The following is a 23,422-nucleotide window of genomic DNA, read 5'->3' as shown; positions in this document are numbered from 1 at the left end:
TTGCTATTTGTTATATATTGCATAATTAACGCCATGAAAGTACTAACTAATATTATAGAAATTCGTTACCTATAAAAATTAAAATATTTAAGAATTCAGTTTGTTTTAATTTTTGCCTTTGTTAAATATAATACTCATTGTTATTAGAAAGAATTTCGAAATAATTTAAAATCGAAGTAATTAGTACAAATATTTCTGAGATTCAATCGATATACTAACTGTAACTAAATTCATTTACATATCTTAAAATGGTTTTCAAACATTACTATAAACCTGCACTACAAAAGAATTACATCTTTACATGTAAAATATTATGTGAAATTATATTTAAAATGATATATAATATGTGTAAAATAAGAATACTACAATGTTCTCTCGTTTCCACTTTTCTAATGTAATTAAATCAATTTTTGTTTGTCAGAGAGACTCAAAATTTTCGTACAAAGCATGTAACAAATTTCGGAACGAACTCCGCCAGCACAGCAAACACTATGGAACTGAAACAAATTCGTTCACAAGTTTCCGACATGTGGTGTTCCTGAAAAGTATAATCAGATACTTGGCCTTGGAATTACTACCTACAACGAGAATATCAAAAGTCAGAACAAGATTCAAAGTGCACAGTGCTACAGGAGTTCACGTTCAGAGTACCATACCACCAAAAACGACATTGTCATATTTTCTGAAATCAAGAATTACATGAACAAATATGTGAATTACCATACTGTAATATTACAACAGAATGTGAAATATTTTAGAGTTACCATTACATGTTCAGAGTGCCATACCACCAAAAACGATATTGCCATAATTTCTGGAATCAAGAATTATAGAAACAAATATGTGAATTACTATACTGTAATATTACAACAGAATGTAAAATATTTTACAGTTACCATAAGCATCGTGTCATCTTTTCAAAACCTAACCTTATCTCGTCGTTCTTTTGCCTGCTTCCAATAATGCTTCAAAAACTTCCCTTCCTTCAATTAAGATTTGCAATTTTAATTCAACGATTTGGAAATCGCCGAATAAGGTAAATATCATCCAAATTTTTAGATCGAATAATCCTAAATTGCTGTCAAAGGATATTTCGATTTTGTTCTTCTGTCCATTACAATAACTTTTATCACCAAACGTGATCGACAATACGAAGTTTAAGGTCGTTAGGTCATCATGCTGAATCTTCGACGCTATGACTCGTGCTCGGAAGGACGTTCAACTATTCCAACTCCCATAGAACAAACAACGACTATTCAACTGGACACCTCGATTAATCGTCAGAAATAAGCATATGGATACCCTATTCATCTTTTCGCAAAGAATTTTATAGGTACAGTAAGGCTACTTCGATCGTTGCAACCTCGATCAACGTATGAAGACCTTATTCATCGCATTGTAGTAACGCATTGCGTGAGTAGTGGGAAGAAACAAAGGATGATCGACGGTATGTGTTGAGCACGTAGCCTGCGACATTGTAGTTAGGTAGCGGAGTACTTTCTATGTTAACCACTTGCACTGGCAAGAGATTCGCAGACACGTATGCCAGAATGGTCCGGTGTTTCTGTGACAATTGTCTGACGACGTGTGTACCACGTCGCTGGCGATTCTGCGACAAAAGCATTACGACGTGCGTGGCACGTCTTTCCAGCGCGAGTGGTTAACCCATTTGCATCATGGCTCTACTTAAGGTGCCGTGTTCAGGCATCAGCGACGTTCAACTGACGACTAGCCCGTATCACCGCGCGTGTATCAGCACCTACTTATAATGGCAGTTAAAAGGATTTTCACGACAAAAGTAAAACTTGTTAATATAATGAACCGATGTAAATGAGATGCTCATAAGAGGGATCAAACGTGATCTGTGGCATATGAAGAATATTCAGCAACTGGTAATGAAAAAAGTCAGCTCGCGGAATATTCCGCGCTCGGTGATAGACGATTGTCGTGGCTCGCGGAATATTCCGCGCTTGGATGCAAATGGGTTAAAAAATCTTGTCTCTAGACCCGTCAATAAACTTTTCTACATGACAGATACTCGACTGATGGACCAAAGATTTCCATAATATGTTAGCTATTAAGACAAAATCTGCTCATCCAGTTCCAAAATTCATCCCCCTACAACGCAAGACTAACCAATAGAACACTTTGGAGACGCATCTAGAAGCGCAGAAGATACCGATCGACAGCATCAGGCAGAACTTCAATCAACTACAGAACTAGACAGAACTAGTACTCTACAGAACTAGGCAAACCATAAAACCACTTCATTTCGATTAGGCTTGTATGGTCAAGTCTAGGCTAGCGTTTAGAAGGTCAACATGGATTGTTACATAGCGAGACTTATAATCCCACGAAACTCAAGCGAATTGGGAAAACAGCGACGCAACAGTATGAAAACAGTGATCAGTGATCTACGATTATCAGAGATCGAATGGAATCATTTGATGTAAGTCAGGCTGACACGATAACCGTATAACGATTTTATTCGCATTCGTGAGACGAATGAGTATTATTAGTCTTTTTCTTAGAACAGGGTTCCTTAACTTTCTTTAGTCTATGGATTTCTTCCCCTATTTTCATCATATTCTCTCAAAAATTGGATTGATATAAAATACGCATAGATATTTGTATTGTACTTTTATTTATTTCTATAAATCTATTTATAAATGTTATAAAAATTCGGTAATTATATAGAAAGCGGTAAAATTCACCGATTTAGATGATTTTTACATATGTTATAGAATTCGATATTTTGGACATACTCCAATTTATTTGCAAAAAGGTATCACGATGTCACAGAAAAAACTGGTGACGAGAGAAAAACTAGCCCAATTTTAACTTAATTTTAGTTGTTACTTATGCAACACATTATTAAATATAAAATACTTATTAAAGATAGTCCTGACATGTTATTAAAAATCATGGAAATTTGTGAGATCTACATCAAACATTCTTGCATAGAACAAAAATTCTGTATCAAGCCATTGTTGAGAAATCCTGTCCAACTTTCATCTGCACGTACTTTCAGTGCCATATCATGGAACAAACAAGGTTCAACTGTTGCAGTAAAATCTTCAGTATTCAATTGAATAATACTTATTTTTCGTTATATTAATTATTTTATATATCAGAAAAAATATTATGTATAACAATAATACTGTATAAAACAGATTATTTTTAATTCGATTGTTATAACGTAAAGTAACGTAATTAGGTTTAGATTGCTTTTATAAGTATTACTATTATTATTGTCTTATTTTATTGCAATATTATTACTTCTCGTATTAATACAATTCGCAAAAGTATAATATACGTTTTATTCCTTTATCGTTACGTATATTTATTAATGATTAATAAATTAACGAGTAAAAAGTGCTTGGTTACGATAGAAAAGGATATAATTATAATAAATACAATAGCAAGGTTGAGAGATATCAAAAAAATGGGAACAAACCAAAATAAATAATTAAAAAATTAATTAAATAACGTTCTATAGATTATAGTTTTGAACGTAGGAGTATTATACATACACGAAAAATTACGTATATTATACGTATAATTTAAAGTCATTGAAATTTGCAAGCATTTAATAATACTTTTATCGAAGAACTCCAAAAATTTGATTTAAGCAATAATATAATTATAAAGTAAAAGATATAAATATTTCATTATTGGTGTTTTGGAAACGTGTTAGCAGCTGCATACAGATCGAGTTCCAGATAACGCCGTCGATGGCGTTGTAGCAGCAGTTTCAAGAATTGGTGGGGGTAACTCTGCCAGACAAATAGGCTAGTGCGACAGTTAAGTGGATACTACTGTACTTTACAATTAGTAAAATGCAAGTGTTATTGGTTTATGTTGGTAATTTATATTCATTGTAGATATACACTGTAAATATAATACAAAATATATGAAATGCATGAAATATGAGGTACACAAATAAAAAATTAATAAACTTCATACTGCTTTTATAACTGAAGGGATAGATTTGGAAACAAATGGTGCAATATAGAGCCACAAATAACTCCTAACCTGACATCAACTGTATACCATGCAGATTAAAAATAGTAAAAAAAGAGAAACAAAAAAAAGGAAAGTTTAAATTTTTGTTTTTAACAGAAAATAATGTTCAAAAGTTTAAAGCTACAATTATTGTATCAAGGTTCAATACTTGTTTTAATATTGTATATACAGTAAAACGTTGTCAGGAATAAAAATAAAATTTGTATTAATTGCAATTATCTAAATTTATCAGTTTTTTATTATATTTATTACCTATTTCTTTTCATAACGTTTAATTTATTAAATTATTCAATTTATTAATCAATTAAAAAATTAGTAATACCGTTACTTTTTATGTAATTGCGTGGTGTGTTTACACTTTTGTTCGTCACTGTATGTATTAAAAGTGGAAGATGTATACGTATATACGTAAGGTTTTATAGAATTGATCTTGACCGATGGGGCAGCCTAAGTTCTTAGACACGGCTTCCACTGACAATGAAAGAAGAGACACAGTGGCAGGGTTGTAATTGATTGGAACTAAAAGTGAGAGTCACTTTGAGTCATCGAGGGTCTTGTATTGACAAGAAGCACAATTACATGGCATCGTATACTTAAAAATTATTTTGATGAACACGTATTTAATCGATTATTTATTTTCGAAAAATTTTATAAGGTAATTTCATTCGCGAAGGAAAACATAAATAAATATATTTTATAAATTCAATCGATATATCTATATAATTTGTGTTCTCTAAATATCATTTTAAATTTTTCTAATTTACACTAATATGGTTAAAAGCTATACGTGTAAATAAGTAAAATTTATTTCCAGCTATACTTATGATATGAAAAACTGATGGAATAATTAATAATATATATTAAGTTTAATACAAATATTTCGTTTTATTAATTATATGAACAATTTCTTTTTTAATTTGATATCAATAAATCTGTTATTAATATTAGTAATTTGTTTAATTTCTTATACATATGGACTACATCTATGTTTTATTATTTTAATTCGAAAATTTATTACTTTTTAAAAAGAGATGCATAACGTTGTATAATTTCTTTTTTCCAATGCATAAGTTTATGTACAATTTGCCATATGAGCATTTGGTACATGTTTTGTATTAGTGTTAGTACATTATACGAAGGTTTATAACAAATTAAACAGCAGTTTAAAAGAAAGTTAAATATTCACTAATAAAGTCTTCACCAAATTTCAATTTCCAATACTACGTCGTGAATAAATTACAATAATATGAAATGAGTAATAAAATATAGAATATTTAAAATAATAGATATCTGACAAGTTTTCGTTAAATAATATAATATTAAATAATACTTTAATATTTCTTCAGAATGTTCTATCCAAAATTCATAACCAAAATATAAAATGTGAACGGAACAATAACGATTTTCTTTTTATAATAGAAGCATTTCTACAATACACAAATAAATATATGTTTTTGATAGAAGATATGTACATTCATTATATTACTATTAGATTTCCCATATCGAATAGCAGCATGATAAAATTTGATTTGTAATCATTTCAATATTACTACATAAGTATTATTTGCAATGATGAAAATATATAGTACTTGAAAATTCATAAATACAAATATTGCAATTCCTTTGCATTCCATCTTTCAGCTGTGACTTTTTAACAACGAACTTATGAATCTATCCTTGCACTTCACGATAATTATTAAAATTTTCTAATAAGTATCTGCTTTAATAAACAAGTAATTCGTATAAACATTAAAGTTTTACCGTTGTCTATACTATTTTTAAACATTTTTTTAATACCTCTGACAAATAAAAATATGCGATAATTGTTTAATCTGATTGGTCAATTTCTAAATTTTTAATCTCAGATTAAATAGTTGTTACTGTTAAATAACTCGAATGACGGAGTGAATGACACAGCTATTCATAACCCTGACCTAAGCACTTCTATTTATCACTGTCTGAGAAATGATTCACATCGTATAAAGGAGATACAACATTCTTTCCAAAAAGATAGTACTTCATAACCTTCCGAGATATACCTGGATGACGTCGGATAATTGAATTTATGACATTTTCATTTTGCTGTAACCACGACACATATTAACACTTTTGCAGCCAAGTAAATCAAGAAATATTATTTTAAGTATTATTTTATTATTAGCTACTCGTTGTTTAGTATATTCAAAGAATATCTAAAAATAATAAAACAATGCTGAACATATAAGAGAAAAGAGAATAATCAATTAATGATACCTTATCAAATGCACAACTGCAATTTCAAACCGAAAATACGAAAATAAAATATAAATAAAGAAAATTAAAAATATATTATTTTTGTAACTTACTATTTGTAATTACACTATCTAATATCTTACTCGTAAGTTAAATTTAAAAAGTGAAATGGTAGTAATTAATACAGATAACGGAGGTGTTAAATAGACATAGCAATAAGAAATATAATAATAAGTATTATAATATATCTGTTATTTATTATTATACATAATAATATTTATCACTATATTTCTAATTGCCACATTATAGTAATATATTACAATCTTATTGCTATGTAACAATAATATAGTAATAATATAATAGTAATAAAATACAGTAATAATATAATAATAACAAAATACGATATAGTAATGGTAAAATATAATAATATTATAATAATTATAGAAAATTGTAATATAATAGTAATAAAATACAGTAATAATATAATAATGACAAAATACGATATAGTAATGGTAAAATATAATAATATTATAATAATAATAGAAAATTGATTCATTCAAACGCGAAACAACATAAAATAACATAAAATCACGTCGATCACCAACGTGTTAAAAAAAAAGTTGCACATAAATAACCACATAATTTGCACAATCCACATACTAAATAGAAACAATAATATAAATGGTTGGATACTGTGGAAAATTCATACGTAATAGAAATGTCCCGGTATGAATGGTTTCCCATTAAAATCGATTCACAGAAGCACAACATTCCTATTTGTTATGCTTCCCTCGTGAATGAGATTAATTTCCAAGAAGTGTTCTAACTACGCATAACCTTCCGGCGAACAGATTTTCTCATGCTCTGCGTTAAGACGAGGATCACATCGAGCGCGTTTACCGTATTACTGCTTGAGCAAAGCTACTCGAAGGTCTGCGGCCCAACCTTGACTTATGATTATGATTATAATCTGGTCACAATTGATCAATAACCAGGAAACGAGAGATATAACACGAGAAATCGTCCCTGTACGTTCAAACCACTAATATATCGCAATGAGAATTTTTTCTGCCATTAATGTCTTCTTATATTTATTTCTTTTCTATTTTAATTTTCTTTTTTCTATTTTTATTCTTTGGATATTCTTCAATGGAAATAGTAAAAGATTGAGAATGACGAAGTGGATGTGATCGATGATATTCGTTGGATAATAAAAATTCTTAAAGTACGAGAAATTGTCTTTGTACGATTCATTTTTCAAAATGGAATTTTGTATACTTTTAATATAAATGACAAAGTTGATGTTATCGATGATAAAATTGGTTATTAAAGAAAAATTCAATTTTAAACAATATCATAGCTCTTCATATATTTGTATAAATTTTTCATTTTGTTGTAATCAAATATTTTGAAGAAATATTAAAATTGCGCTATTTGTTCTTTTATTATAGCTCTTTTTCATTATGAATTTAATACTGGAATTACCAAAGGAGTAAAAATTACTTGTTGCATGCTTCTCATTTTTAAAATTGTTGAAAATTTGAAACCGTGCAGCTATTTTTGGTAGAATTAATGTTGTTCAAATGGGACTGTAATTATGTATGTTTTTTTTCATTTTTATTATACCATTTTAATTAATATTAAATACATATATCTAGGTACATATAGTTTTATAGTACAGGTAGTTTTAATGCTAACGAAATTGCAATACGTTGCTTTTATGAACATTAGTGTCAAATTTCGTAATAAAAATTGCCAAATTAAGTAGGTGAACGAAAATAATGAGCATGTTGCAGTAAGAGCTTTGAATTAATAGAAAAATAAAAGAATTCTACATGGTCATTTTATATGGGTTCCAGATGACTTAACCTTCGTCATTTGTGTGATGATCCTTTTCAACGCCATGCGATTTGCAAGCTATATATTCATATAATCTTATGCATTAAATTTCATTTTATTTAATCACTATTGCACTGCTGTATTTTAATATACAATTATGCTTACTCCAAACGACCCATTTATGACAATTTTTAAAAATTTTATTTTTTTTTCGTCATTGCTGTATTCCTATATTATAATATACCGTTATACTAACGCCAAACGATCCACTTATGATATTTATTAATTTTTTTAAATTACATAAGCATATATGTATAGTTCCTTAATTATATTTCATTTCATTATTACTGTACTTTTGTACTTTAATTTAACACTATGCTAAATGACCTATTTATAACAGTTAATGATTTTTAAAGTTATGTACTCATATGATCTTGTGTATTAAATTCCATTTTATTTGATTAGTATCGTGTTCTTATATTTTACTAATATACCGATAATATCCTTGATTTTTTAATTTTATTTTATTTCATCTTTTTCTTCGATTTTATAAAGTACAAAGCTTTATTAAAATTTATTCGATTTTTATTCCATTGTTAATTTATATTATTATATTTCTATATTTTATTATACCATTATAATATTAATATCAAATAATTTAATTATAGCAATTTTTAGCTTACCATTATATTTATTTAATCCAAATTTTAAATTAAAGTGGAACCCTACATTCAACCTTTTAATTTTTCCTCATGATAGACAATTATAGTTCTATTTACAAATAGATAAATTAAATAATTGGCGACATCCATGTTCCAATATTGTTTAACAAGTATAAGCTACCACAAGGTGCAAATCGAATATAATCTTCTTAACTAAAGCTTTCAAGTAATTATGAAATTCAACTTTTAATTAATTATTTAATTAGATATTTAATGAAAGAATACTTCAATCATATTTCTAGATACCTTTGCATATCTTTAATATCTTTATATTTTTTATATTATCATCCTTATTTTTATTTTCTACATCTTTATATGAAATTTTTAACATCGTTCTTTATATCTCCGAACATCGACTTTGCTACGTATCTTCTCTAATTCGTTAATTTAAGGTCACAAAAAATTATCAATTCCAAAATTCAAATATTTTTCAAATATTGCTTTCACACTTTCTTAATTCAGAAACAATTTATTTGTATAAAATCCGTTAATGGTTCGACATGATTTCATGTTTTAGATTTCGAAATTTTTTGATCACGATCATTTTCGATATACAAAATTTTGTATTAACGTACAATAAAATTGATTCCCATTCATTCATTCACAGTTGATTCTCTACGAATCCCACGTGTCTTTTATCTATTTCTGCATTATATACTCTTATTGTATTTGTAATATCACTATACATTTCTAATTAATTTTATTTGTTTATTCATTGTTAAGTTCTTATAGCGATTGCAATCCCACTATGAATTCTATATACAATATATCTATTTGTTTATAACATGTTCTTTGTTGTAATTGTAATTTCATTATAAATTTCACTTGCTATTTGTTTACGATATATTCCTTGTTTATTTGTTTATAATATATTTCCATTGTATTTCTAATATTAGGTTAAGTAAAAAATGTGAAAAATGGTAATGAATGTTCTGTATATAAGTACCAAAAACAAACATCATTATTCTCTTCGAATAAAGACATAACTTTGGTACGTGCTTTGTATGTTAATCTTTATTGTCATATATCATCTGCTTTTCGAGTGAAACAAATAATACGACCTAAAACTGAATACTGTTTATTCTCTTAAATCTTGTTTCTTTAAAGTAAAAAGCGAAGTAAAGTAAAGTATCTCCATTCGTCTTTACTCGTGCAGAACCCATTCGTCTGCTTCATTTACTTTTCCTATTTAAGTCAAATAACAAATAATGACAGAGAAGCTTACTTTCGTTTAAAACGCTATTCCTGTTTTCTCATCGAGAATTATTTTCAATAGCATTATTAAGACGCTATTTTTCAACTAATCCCTGTCTGACTTTCAGATATCATTAACCCCGAATTACATAAATTATCATTGATTTATCAATTGTCAATATTTACATAACTCCCACGAAATGCAAAATTAATATTTTCAACAACGTTTGTTGTACACTTTCCAAATTTAAATTCATATCGGGAAAAATGTAAGGGAAATTTTAATTTTAATGTCTCGATTAAAAAATCTTTATTATGTTTTAATGTATCTTTATTATGTTACAAAATATTGTTTTCTTTAATCCGGTGAATAACACTTATGCCAAATTTAATTTGATTTAATAGAGAATTCGTCAAATTAAAGCTTTAGAACGACATTTAACATAAATTTGTATAGTGTAGTTCTTCTTACGTGTAGGATTTCTAAATGATTCACAAATGCATGCATACAAAATATCATATTTATTAAAACAAATACATTTTTAATAACAAATGCATCACGATTTTATGGAAAAATTCAATTGAATTTTTCGTTTTAAAGTATAAGATTTTAAAGTCTAAAGTCGAAACTCTAAAGTTTTTAAATTACACTTTAAAGCTCCTGTAAAATTCTTTTGTTTTTCAATCTGTCCTTTTTTTTATTCTTTGCATTTCTCATTCATTTGTTCTTAAAATTTAAATCAATATTCAGGTTAATGTATTAACTGATATAAACAAAACTTTTTATTTTTCAAGTGTACATATTTCAAACAATCAAGAATCATCTTAAATGATCCTGGATGGTTTATTCCAAACTTTATGCCAATAAAGTAATCTCAAAATGAGTTACATATTTAATAAGAAATTAAATATTGTACTATTTAAGAAAACAAAAATCTTCTGAAGATGTCGGAGAAACCGGTACTATGGTACTAAAAATTAATTATTTTTATCCCTAAAATGATTTACTTGAAACAGAACAAATTATGTTATATAATATGTAACATATATAATAACTTTTCATTTCTCGTTTGTTTGTTCTTAAATTTAAATCAATACTCAGGTTAATGCATTAACTGATATAAACAAAATTTTTAATTTTTCAAGTGTACATATTTCAAACAATCAAGAATCATCTTAAATGATCCTGGATGGTTTATTCCAAACTTTATGCCAATAAAGTAATCTCAAAATGAGTTACATATTTAATAAGAAATTAAATATTGTACTATTTAAGAAAACAAAAATCTTCTGAAGATGTCGGAGAAACCGGTACTAATTATTTTTTATTAATTAATTATTTCTATCGCTAAAATGATTTACTTGAAACAGAACAAATTATGTTCTATAATATGTGATATTTATAATAATATTTGAAGTATTATAGGACACGTAAAATCGTGTTAATGTCGAATATGACTTTAACGAAATAATTTCATAAAACATAGAGAAAGAATTCAATTTTCTCAACGTCCAAACATAAATACCAAGCACAATTCTTAAATATAAAGTTTGAAAACTAATATCCAATAAAACGTACACAGTCGTTCACAAGCATCCAGATACTTGACACTAGGTTTACAGACACTATCTGTATACCTATTTCTACATATTTGACACCTGTCAAATTGACAGGTAAAGGAAACCACGTGTCATTTTTTTTAACAATTAGTTTAATTTAAAAATAATTACAATATTAACCCTTTGCACTCGACGATTTTTTGATTAAACAGGTATACGAGTTGAAAAATTTTTTGCTTTAAGGCTGATAATATTTTTCTAGCAGTAAGTAACAAATCGTATAATAATTAACAGGTAGAATTATTTAATTTCGATACCTCGCACACAGTTACATTACCTTAAATTTGATATATTAATTAATATCGATCTTCCAAATTTTATGAAATGGTGACTGAAGCTCACCTCTCGAGTGCAAAGGGTTAATAGTCTTAATATAAGTTAACTAAATTTGTTACCATCGTATAATTGGAGCAACAAATCCGTCAAATTCACGAGTTCCGTAAATCTAGTGTTAACAAACATAAGTAAGCATCCTATTTATCCATCTATAACATAACTATTTTTCAATAAAAGACGTTCATATCTAATTTATTTATACGTACTACAAAGAAACCTAGCTATAAAATACATCACATTGAATACAAAACTATAAACTATAAAATACAAAATACCTAAATATTGCTTTCATCTGTACAAAAGAAAGCATCTAAGATAATATTTCTAACCACTACTCAAACATCTAGCATGAAAACTCAATTCTTCGTACTTGCAACAGCAGAAAGAAGATGACCCACTGATAGTATTTGTGCTGTTTGACCAACGGATGCGGCACGTTCCCGTTCAATCCATCGCCTTTGCTATTGGAAACACCAGGATAGGGCACTGCCTGGCCCAGACTCATGTTGAACGCGTGCACCATGCTATACGTGGTATGGAGCCAGCAGAAAGTCTCGAGAACAACTTTGTCCACGGAACCAGAGGCCTCGCAGTGAATCGGGGAACCGGAAATGCTCTTGCAGGCAAGCGTCACGCATCCGCCGAGGAGTAGCGCCACTGTCGCGCGATAATGCAGTCGAAATATTAGCGTATCCTCCGAGAGCCGTTGGATCTTGAACAGAGATCTCAACGATCCGAAAACGTCGATCATTTTCACTAGCAGGGGCATTTTTATGCGCGAATGGCCAACTTTCCAGGTGATAGAATCTTCCTCGTTGAGAAGACAGGTGTCTTCTTCTTCGCCGAGCAGATCCAGATCCGTTTTTGCGAGTAAATAAGGGTTTTCTCAAGTGAGAATTCGTCGTGGTTATAGCTTGTCGTTTGACAAGTATTTTGAAGTTTAAACTCTCGAAATGATTAGAATAGAAAATGTGGAATTAAATTTAGCAGTTGCGATGAGGATTGTCAAAGTTAGAGTAGTTGAAGAATTTTTTTAAATTAAAACGAATGATCTCGAAATAATCAGAATCGATTGTTAAAATATGACCGGAGTTCAAGAATTGTTAATTAAAAGATTATATTTGCCAGAAGAAAAGTGGTAAATGTTGAGATTAATAGGTGAAGACTTATTGTACCTCAAGTTCAAGATGAAGCTAATCATAGGTATAAGGGTTGAGGGTGACTACTGTACTACTATAACTCTATTACTGATATAACAAAATCAGTTTTAGGAACTTTATCTTAGTTTCAGACGAAAGAAGTTGTTGAATATACAATGACACCTGCTTTTGAAACTAACTCGAAATTATATTTATAGTAATTGGACGTTTCGAAGTATAGCTCAAATAGGAATAATTTCCACGAAACATCTAAAATATTTGATATTAGGTATATATTCTGTACCAGTCAGAAATTTGGAAATTTCATTAACAATCAACACTCTTCAAATTAATCTTAAACAACGTGTAAAACAACTTCTAAAACATTACATCAACTGATGTTTTTAAATAAAAACTCGCGTGTGATTAATTCAGAAAATGAAGTAGAATATTCAGTTCCTGAATTCTCTTTCAGTCAAAGGTCTCGTTAATTTCCACACTCTTTTAATTTAATCAATTTGCAAAACTATTCTTTACGTGAACTTTGTCCTCGCTGAAGAAAATTGACGTGAAAAAACATATCTCAATTATGTCTCAGAAATCGTATTCCTCGGAATTTGATTTTACTTGGAGCAATGTATAGAGTATTTCTCCGAAAGATTACAAATTTCCATAAATTAATTCGTTAAACGAACATGAAAGATACTTGCAGTTAGCTTGAAAAATTTCACACTGTAGAACTTTTTCCAAAGATTCGTGTACCATGGAATTGTCGAAAAACATTCACAGAAAATATCAGAAACGCGAGGGAACAATATTCAATGTCACTGTATCTTTTTCTTCGTCACATTCCTCGTGATTATCCCCGGAAGATTCCTCGCCACTGAGTTCTTGCGGTCGAGTGGAAAACAGTGGCTCTGCAAGGTACATCTTGCTGACTTTCTGCCTTTCTATCCACCAAGCATAAACTCAGAACTGGTGCACAGTCGTTTTTCCAACTTTGCCATTTCTTCTTTCCAAAAAACTATCTCACTCTTCGATCCTCATTCCCCGATTCTTCGCGTGAACTTTTGAAAAATCATTATTCCAATAGTCTCTCGCGATACTCTTCTCTTTCTTCGTTACATCAGATCTCTGCAGACAGTTAGACTCAGTTGTATTCTTCTCTCAGACTTCTCTCAGTGATCAGACACGAAGATTCACGCGCGATTTCGGTGTCGCGGAAAGAGATTTAACCAGTGATCTCGTGATTGGAGACACGGTTGATTAGAAAATTGGTAAATTTTGTGGAAATGGTGGTTGATAACGGACGACGAAGCGATAGAGGACGGATGGAGTATTCGGACACGGTGACAGACACACGTGGAGCGCGGAAGCAAGCCGTTAGAAGACTGGCCGAACTTGAGAGGCATCCCTTGGCCTCGATGCTAAACACATAACTTATATGATCTTCTAAGCATCTTTCTCTTGTCCTGACAATCAAATTTATGTACTGCTGATATTTTCGATCTTCTATTCGCGCTTTCTTTCCATTTCTGAATTTTTAATAGAATTTTTGTACGATTTTCATCGCCTACTTTTTCCATTAATTCTGTAGATTGCGTTGGTTCTATTTGTTAGCGATATGCACCGTTGCTGTCAATGATTTTGATGTTTATAATTTTTAATTTTACGTTGTTTCTATTATTTTGTTTTATAGTAAACTTTCTGTACGATTTTCACTGTTTATGTAACTTTACATTTAATTCTACAAATTTCTTTGCTTCTACTTGTTAACAATATTTACATATTATTGTTATTCGGGATTTTAATTTTTATCATTTTTAATCATTATCAATTTTACGTCATTTTCCGTTGCTTGTTATTATAATAAAATTTTCGTACAATTTTTACCGTGTACTTAATTTTGCATTCGATTTTACTAATTTCTTAGCTTCTACTTGTTACTTATTTTTATGCAGTATTTTTATCCTAATTTTTATCATTTTTAATCATTTTCAATTTTACGTTGTTTTTCGTTGTTTGCTTTTATAATAAAATTTCTGTGTCATTTTTACTGTGTATTTAATTTTGTATTCGATTTTACTAATTTCTTAGCTTCTACTTGTTACTTATTTTTATGCAGTATTTTTATCCTAATTTTTAATCATTTTTAATCATTTTTAATTGTGCGTTGTTTTTATTATTTGCTTTTATTATTGAACTTCTGTATGATTTTCACTGTGTATTTAATTTTGCATTCAATACTACAAGTTTCTTCGCTTCCACTTGTTAGTAATATTTATATTGTTATTTATGAATTTAATTCTTATCATTTTTAATTACTTTCAATTTTACGTTCTTTTCGTTATTTGCTTTTATAATACAATTTCTGTATGATTTTCATCTTTTATTTAATTTTGCATTTGAGTCTGTAGATCTATTTGTTTTCATTTGTTAGTGACACTTGTGGACTGCATATTTTTATTTACAACCTGATTTGTCCAAATTTCTTCGTTTACTTTTGTAATAAAATTTTTATACGATTTTCACTGTTTATTTACTTTTATATTTAAGTCAACTAGTTTCTTTGTTGCATTTTGTCAGTGAAATTTATGTCCTACTATTACTCACAATTTTTTAATTGCAGTTTATTTTCATGATATCTCTTGAATATAGAGTTTCTGTCAAACTCTATTTGTAATTAAAGTATTTTCTTAATTATTTTTGTATTTAATCCTGTAAATTCCAATACTGGATCTTGTCAGTAAAATTTATGTATTATACTACTGCCATTTATGATCTTTTTATATCACGTTGTTTTTATTATTATTTGTTATTGTAACTAAATCTATTTATTTAATATTTGTATTTCTTTTTGCAATTTTCTTTACTTTTTGTCTTCAATAAAATTTATCTATTATTGTTACTTATGTTCTCTTAATCGTATATTGTTCTCATGGTTTGTTTCATACTAAAATATTTATCAGACTTTGCCTATTTATATGACTACGAATAATTAAAAGTATATCAGTCAGAACTTCGCAATTTCTCTTCTGAGAAATAAGAGCCAATAATATAACTACTAAAATAGTTACAAGAAATAACTACTAAATAAGAGCCAAAACTTCAGACTATGAATGACAAAATTAAATTCACTGAATCTTGTTTCATTACTCACAGACTTTGAAGTATTAAAGCTTGTGACGGTGTATGGAATACCGTATTGCATAAATTTTGAAGTTATAAATACAATATACAAAAAAATGTATTTGTCGTATTCTGAAGAATGTGTGTTACAATAATTCTTTTTAATACTGATTAACATAAAATGTTGCAAAAATACGTCTGGATAGAAAAAGCGAAGTATGCACCTTTATTTATAGAAAAATACATTTAAATTCTATAACTTCATTACGACCTATATATACCTATATATTACATAGTTATACTTTATAAGAAAGGGAGAAAATCATTGTCAAATGTACAAACAATTGAAATATACGAATAACATATTTATATTATCCAACATGTATAAATTTTAAGAAAAAATTTAAAAAATAAACATTTATTTAGCATTGGTACTATTAAACGGAACAAAATAAAAATTTCATATATTTTATTTTTATATTATACTTTTATATTTACTTTACTTTATACTACACTCCTATGTATACTTTTATATCACATTTTTATGTCATATTTAGATTATACAAGACACATACGGCTATTTTTGGTAAAAGTAACTTTGATATTTATTATCAACACAGAAACGCGATAATTATTAGCATCTGAATATAGTATATTCAGTTGAATATGACAGGTTAATGGCTCTAGTATTAAATTACCGGCTATATTATACCTCTTGCCTATTAAAATTAATTTATTCCCGAAAACGACATTTCTACGTCACATAACACTATAGATGCATATTCAAATTTAAACCAATACTGTACCAACATTTCTCATGGCCTCTGAGCATTTGTATCTTTCAATTTTAATTTTAAACGATTAATATAATTACAACATAAGTAATTCTAAACAATTAAAGTTAATACCTTTTTATAATCGTGCACAATATGAAATTTATGCACGAATAAAAAAAAATTAAATTTGTAATATCGATACATATATTAATGATGACAAAAATATCGTTCACGTTTATCCACAATTATTGGGTCATGCATTACGTTTCTATTAAATTATTTATTTATGAAAGAAATATGCAAAACCTATGCACCATGTGGTATATGCAAAATAAAAATTATATTCTTTGAATTTATTAATGATAAAATTTTCTACTCGGATTATATAACTTAACTTTTATAAAATTACAAATTTACGAAAACATTTATAGTTTATTTATGAATTTAATTATATTATATATACTTCGAAAATTTTTTGTTATTTATGAAAGACTGTAATTAATTCAATTATAATATTTCAATCACACGTTGCTTATTTCTGCAACTAAATATACAACAAATTTTGTTTTCAATTATATATTCTGTATTATTATATTTATATACTTTGATGTAATTATGTGTTCAACTATGTTAATTGTTGTTTTAATGTAATTATTTTCTTAGCTACTGAAATTAATGCACAAAATAATTGTTAATAATATAATATAAAGTAGTTATTAATAAAGCCAGTTATCAATAAAAATTAATTAATCGTTACTATTTATTTGCACAATTATTAACAATTAATAATTAATATTAACGATTATTTATTTAATTACATTTTAAATCGTTTACTATTGTCATCTCATATTTCTATATAAGATACGACTTTGTTCTTCATCTTGATATTGATATTTATATCTTATTATTATTTAAAATAATCTGATTGCTTATTTCTAGTTTTATCTTGTATATTTTGGTTTCAATAAACAATTTAACAAAATTTTAAAGATATTTATATTCCTCGTTCGTTACTGCTATTTGTTATTCTTTTCAAGATTAAAATATACTTTTCAGACGTCCAGAATTACCTTAATTACCTCATCCTTATGCGATTCATTTTTAGGTCAATAATCCTAAAACTGTTCTAAATATTGAAATATTTATATTATTTTAGATATACTATACTATTCATCCTGTTAATTTTCCAAATATACATGATTTTACATTTGTATTATTCTATTTATTTATATTTTCGTTTCTTTCAAAGTAAAAATAAATTTTTACCTTAGAAAAATAAATTTAAGCTAACTGTACGTTACAATTACATATTTCTTTTTACTATTAGTAGTATTAATATTTATAATTTTTCAATATCTGTACAAAATCAATTAAGAAATGTATAATTATTTTATAAATATTGCAAATGTTACAAAAACAAAGAACAATATATAAGTGAAAGATATAAATATTATATGTATATTTCTTAATTGATAACTTAATATACATATAATATACAACTCATAAACATTTTTCAAATTTCTTATAATAAAAATAACAATATTTGAGAATGGGCTAGAACGTGAATCTTTAAATATGGTATCGACAAGAAGTTGAAAAACATTACACAACAAATATTTATCTTCTCATAACTTTTTAAACAAATTATTTTTAGAAAAAGATTAACTTTCTAAAAGTCTTAGAAAATTTGTTTTTCATAAAATTTTAATATGTATTTTACATGAAGTAGAAATTTTTAACTCTGTTTACTGTTTGATCAAATTTATAATGTATATTATATTTAGATATATTTCAGATCACTAGTTAGGTCAACAAAAGTCTATATAAAGTTCATTTAATATTAGCGTTTGAACTCCTTTGTTTTAGAGATAGAAAATGGATAGAAAATGTTTGCTATAGAGGAACAAATATCGCGGGAAGGATAATATTTTTCTCGATATCATGGTTTTCGAAATTTCAAACTCTTAAACGAGGTGGTATATTTTTGTTATAATACTGCTGTTATTACTATAACCTTAAAACCGGTTTATTACAAACTGTAAATGTAACACTGCGGAATATTTGCAACACAAAACATCGTAATATTTCATAGTGTTTGTTCACGCAACTATTTGGAAATTAAATTAATCGAAAATTAAATTAAAATCGACTGTCTCAAATTTTACATAAAATAATATATTAAGCTGGAATAACATGAATATGTAAGCGAAAGAGTACAAATATTATGAAAAATTATTATATATTTTTTGAACGATGAGTCAGTTGATTTTAACTTATATTTCTTGCATGCAACGAATATTAAAATATTCAATATATGTAGCAGGTTATCCAAATTGGCATATAATAAAAATCAATGATTATACATATTATTACACATTATAATTAAATTCATTTTCCATTAATTAATCTTTCTAATACTAGTATTCTTCAAAATAAATCAATTTTATTATTAAAAATATAATATACATAATAAAATTATCATTTAAAATTTATATTACAGAACAATAACAAACACAAAAAAATAATTGTAAAATATCGTACAAATTTTCTATATTTCTTTCAATTTAAAATCAATTGCAATAATTTTGCAATATGTACTTATTTATTTTCATTTTATATACTTTCGTATGATATATATATAATATAATATATAATATTGCATTCATATAGTATATGGAAGATATATATATATCTTACATATTCTTCAATTCTTTGTTATAAATATATCGGTATAAGTAGTCTCTAAAAATACTAAAGTTCGATAGAAGAAGCAGCTCGTAAACAAAAACAAACGTCGTAAATAACTTAATTTAGGAAGTTCCTTGTCAAGTTGTCTCACTTTTCACTCACGAGGAAAATTCCAAGTATGCAGAGGCCATTGATTGGTCTTCCATCATCCTTTGAAAACATACTGTCTTTCTCTCGGCTGCTTTTGAAGTAAGTAGCAAATAGGCCTCGTAGATCTATATTGATTATAACGACTATAAACCAAGAATAACGCACGAGGTTATTATCATTTGCTAGTTACTAAATTTATCTTATTCCAATTCAATTTCATTCACTTCTCGGTCGAACGTTATTAAAAACAGTTTAAATCGATTTTAAGCTTCGATGAGTATTTTCATTTGTCATTTACAATATTAACAATAATTTATTACACTGTTTTATTGGAGATTCAATACAGAATTTATTAAAAGACTTCGCTTGACAAATTTTAATATTCAATTGATTTTAAAGGATTTTGTAAGGAATATATTCTAATTTATTTGTTTATAAATTTCCCACTTTGTTATATAATTCCATCAAAATTCAAATATAATGTTATTATAAAATATTCGTTTAATCAATTTTTGATCACTTTTTCGGTTAAAAGAATATTTTCAATTATGATTTAATATTTTCGTTGCGATATTTAATTAAATTTTCACAGTGAAAAAAAATTATTTATAAAGACTTTATTTAATCAATTTTAAACCTCGATCAATTTTTAAGGTAAGATACTGTCATCTATAATTTATATATTCAATTATCAGTCATATTAATTACACAGCTACAGAAAAAATTATTAGAGAGAATTATTAATAATTATTAATAAATTTAGGTTTGTCACGTTATTTTATCGAACGCTATTAATCTCCATTAAACAGAAATTATTAAATCTATTTTATTGAGCACATTTTCCTCCGAGCCACTTTTTATACTAAATTTAATTAATGCGTTATCAATGGTTTTACTAATATTAATCTCAATCTTTTAAACAGATTTTAATATTCGTTTATCAAAACTTGTGAAAATAAGAGCTTCTAAAGCTTTTTTATAATTAAATGTTTTTGGAAAAATTATTACTGTCTTTTATCGAGATAAGACCATGATTATATCGTACATACTAACCAAGATAAACAAAAATTTAAAGCTACTTTTTCACTTGTTCATACATATACCGAATCTTACCAATTCTAACACCATTTGAAATTAATATTACAAATATAACAATAATTTTCTTCATATGAAACAAATTTTGACAAAGAAATTTTTTATGGTAGCAATTTGTAGCTGATTTTTATTTTCTTGAATTTTAGGATCCATGGGGCATATAATGGTTCCAAATATTTAATGCATAATTAGTATATAATACGCATATTAAAATGAAGTTGATATAGGGAGAATTTTTTTCTACATCTTAATAGTTAGTAAACCCGTAATGCTTAAAACTCTGTTTCTTTTTTAAACATACTGTACCCAGATGATTATAATTTAAATGGCGTTATGATAATAAATAAAGGGTTTGAGATTTTAAATATAAAAAATGTTTAATAGGTTTAAAAAGCAATTCTTTCATTGTATATTCAATTTTCATTATATAAATAAATGTTCACATGGCTCATTGAATGTAAACAGGGAAATTGATTTAGGAGCGCATTAGTTCAAGTTTTCCTCGTTCACTCGATTCGACATAAATTCCTTCTGTATCTTCTTATAGAGTCATCTGAAAGAAACTACGGCAGTAGGTTGAAAATGCAAGTTGTATACGAGATTATTCAGGAAATTCGTCCATCTGTGATTCGTCCATGTGTGTAAATATAAATTTTGCATTCAAATAAAATAAAACGAATGGGACATCTACATTTGCATTATGTTTGCATCTCGGAAATAACCTTTGATAATATACGTCATCTCGCCTTGACAATTTTGAATTAATTAATTTTTAAACCAATTCCTTATATCCAATACATTTTGCAAAATTTTTGGTGGAGAGGTAAATGAAATCTATACGTGTGAATAAATGAGAGGATGAAAAAGTACACGAATACAACTAATTTCTATTAATAACGACCAAATCTAACTAATAAGGAAGATATAATAAACAAAATATTGTAGTATTGCAAAATTTCCACCTCGTATATAGGTAACTTTAATTTAGAAAATCACCAAGAGTCGAGGGCCAGTTTGGTAGGAAAAACCCCGGTGATGCGTCAGGCCCTTAGCATGATCATATTTAGTCATATTGGGGAAGTCTTTTGGAAAACGTATACAGGTTGGGAAAGAAATAAAAGAAAGTAAACGTGGTTAATGAACAGTTCTTCGGAAAGGTGATTGGAAGAGAGTTCTTGAGAGACAGTTCTTTACAAGACTTCCTAGTTGTGTTTTAGTTGTGAGCCATTAGTTGTAACAAGCTGAATTGTCATTGTGTTGTTGAGTTGAGTTGTAGTCTCAAGTTGTAGTCGATATAGATTCGTATGCTTAATCGTCACCCACATATTGTTAATCTATTATTATTATCGTTAATTAATAAATAGTAGTTCTAATTACCACCACCCAAGTCTCTACAATATATTCTAAATAAATTCACGATATTAAATAATAAATAACAAAAATTGATTTTAAATAGCAAGGATTGCTGCTAGAACCTATATATATATTGATTGAATAATTTTTATTCCTCTTTATGAGCACTGCAAAATATTATAGTTTTGAATCCATTGCATTTATCGTTCTATATACAACATCGTAGGGTTGGGGGAATAAGGAGGAAATAGGGAACGAGCACGAACGGGACAAAGAACACGGTTTTGGATTTAGTAACGATAAAGTACATGTAAAATATAAACAATTGCTTGGTACAGTTTAAGGTTAGTCTTATTTTACAATTATAACACAATACTAATACTCTGACACTAACTCTGATGCTCTAAACTCTAACTCTTGACACAGTCTAAACTCTACTACACACTCTTTACAGACTGCTTCGCCTGTGCCCTTGCACCCTTGTTTTAACCCTTTGCTCTCGAGAGGCGCCTCTCAGTCGCCATTTAATCAGATTCTAAAAATGGATGTTAATATATGAAATGTACAATTTCCCAACAATACGTGAAATGTCGAAGTAAAATAATTCTACGTCTTAATTTGCATACGATTTCTTATTTACCGCTTTAAACATATCCTCGTCCTTATGGCAGAAAGTCTTCGAATTTCTAATTTTCTGTAACGAAAAAATGGCCGATTGCAGAGGGTTAAACCTACAGACTCTCTTCTTTCATTCACAGGCTTTCTTTCTCGATCACTCAATACAGTCATAAATATCCCGTTTATGCGATCCTTTCGCGCTATCATTTGTTTTTCCGCACACACTCTAGATATCACATGAGCCGAACCTGAGGTCCCTGTTTATTATCCTTTATTTTCAAGGAATGGTTCAGCCATTCCCATGCAATCCCTTAAAACTAACAAAGAGAGTGCAAGTTCCTTGGACCATTGATTTAATTGAAACTTTGCAGGTTTGTAGATTTAGCCACCCTGTTCCGTCGTGGAACAAAGAAGACCCGTTACGGTCTTCCAACAGCCAGGTCTTAGGGTCAAACAATTCGGCATCGGAATTTTCCGCTCCATGCCTTCAGCATGTTTGACTGCT

General features: G+C 27.9%; 1 protein-coding gene across 1 annotated transcript in view; it reads right to left on the bottom strand.

Annotated features, from left to right (window-relative positions):
• Positions 1 to 23,422, bottom strand: part of shakB (Innexin family member shaking B) — a gene marked incomplete at its 3' end in the record, with an annotated part of 154,789 nt that overhangs the window by 86,320 nt on the left and 45,047 nt on the right. Inside the window, exon 2 of the mRNA XM_017904153.1 lies at positions 12,340 to 12,681. Coding sequence (XP_017759642.1) covers positions 12,340 to 12,681 — 342 coding nt within the window. The remainder of the gene's footprint in view (positions 1 to 12,339; positions 12,682 to 23,422) is intronic.

Source organism: Eufriesea mexicana, unplaced genomic scaffold (genome assembly GCF_001483705.2).
Source record: "Eufriesea mexicana isolate 0111107269 unplaced genomic scaffold, ASM148370v2 scaffold2806, whole genome shotgun sequence".
Classification (NCBI taxonomy): Eukaryota; Metazoa; Arthropoda; class Insecta; order Hymenoptera; family Apidae; genus Eufriesea; species Eufriesea mexicana.
This window is presented reverse-complemented; position numbering and strand designations above follow the sequence as displayed.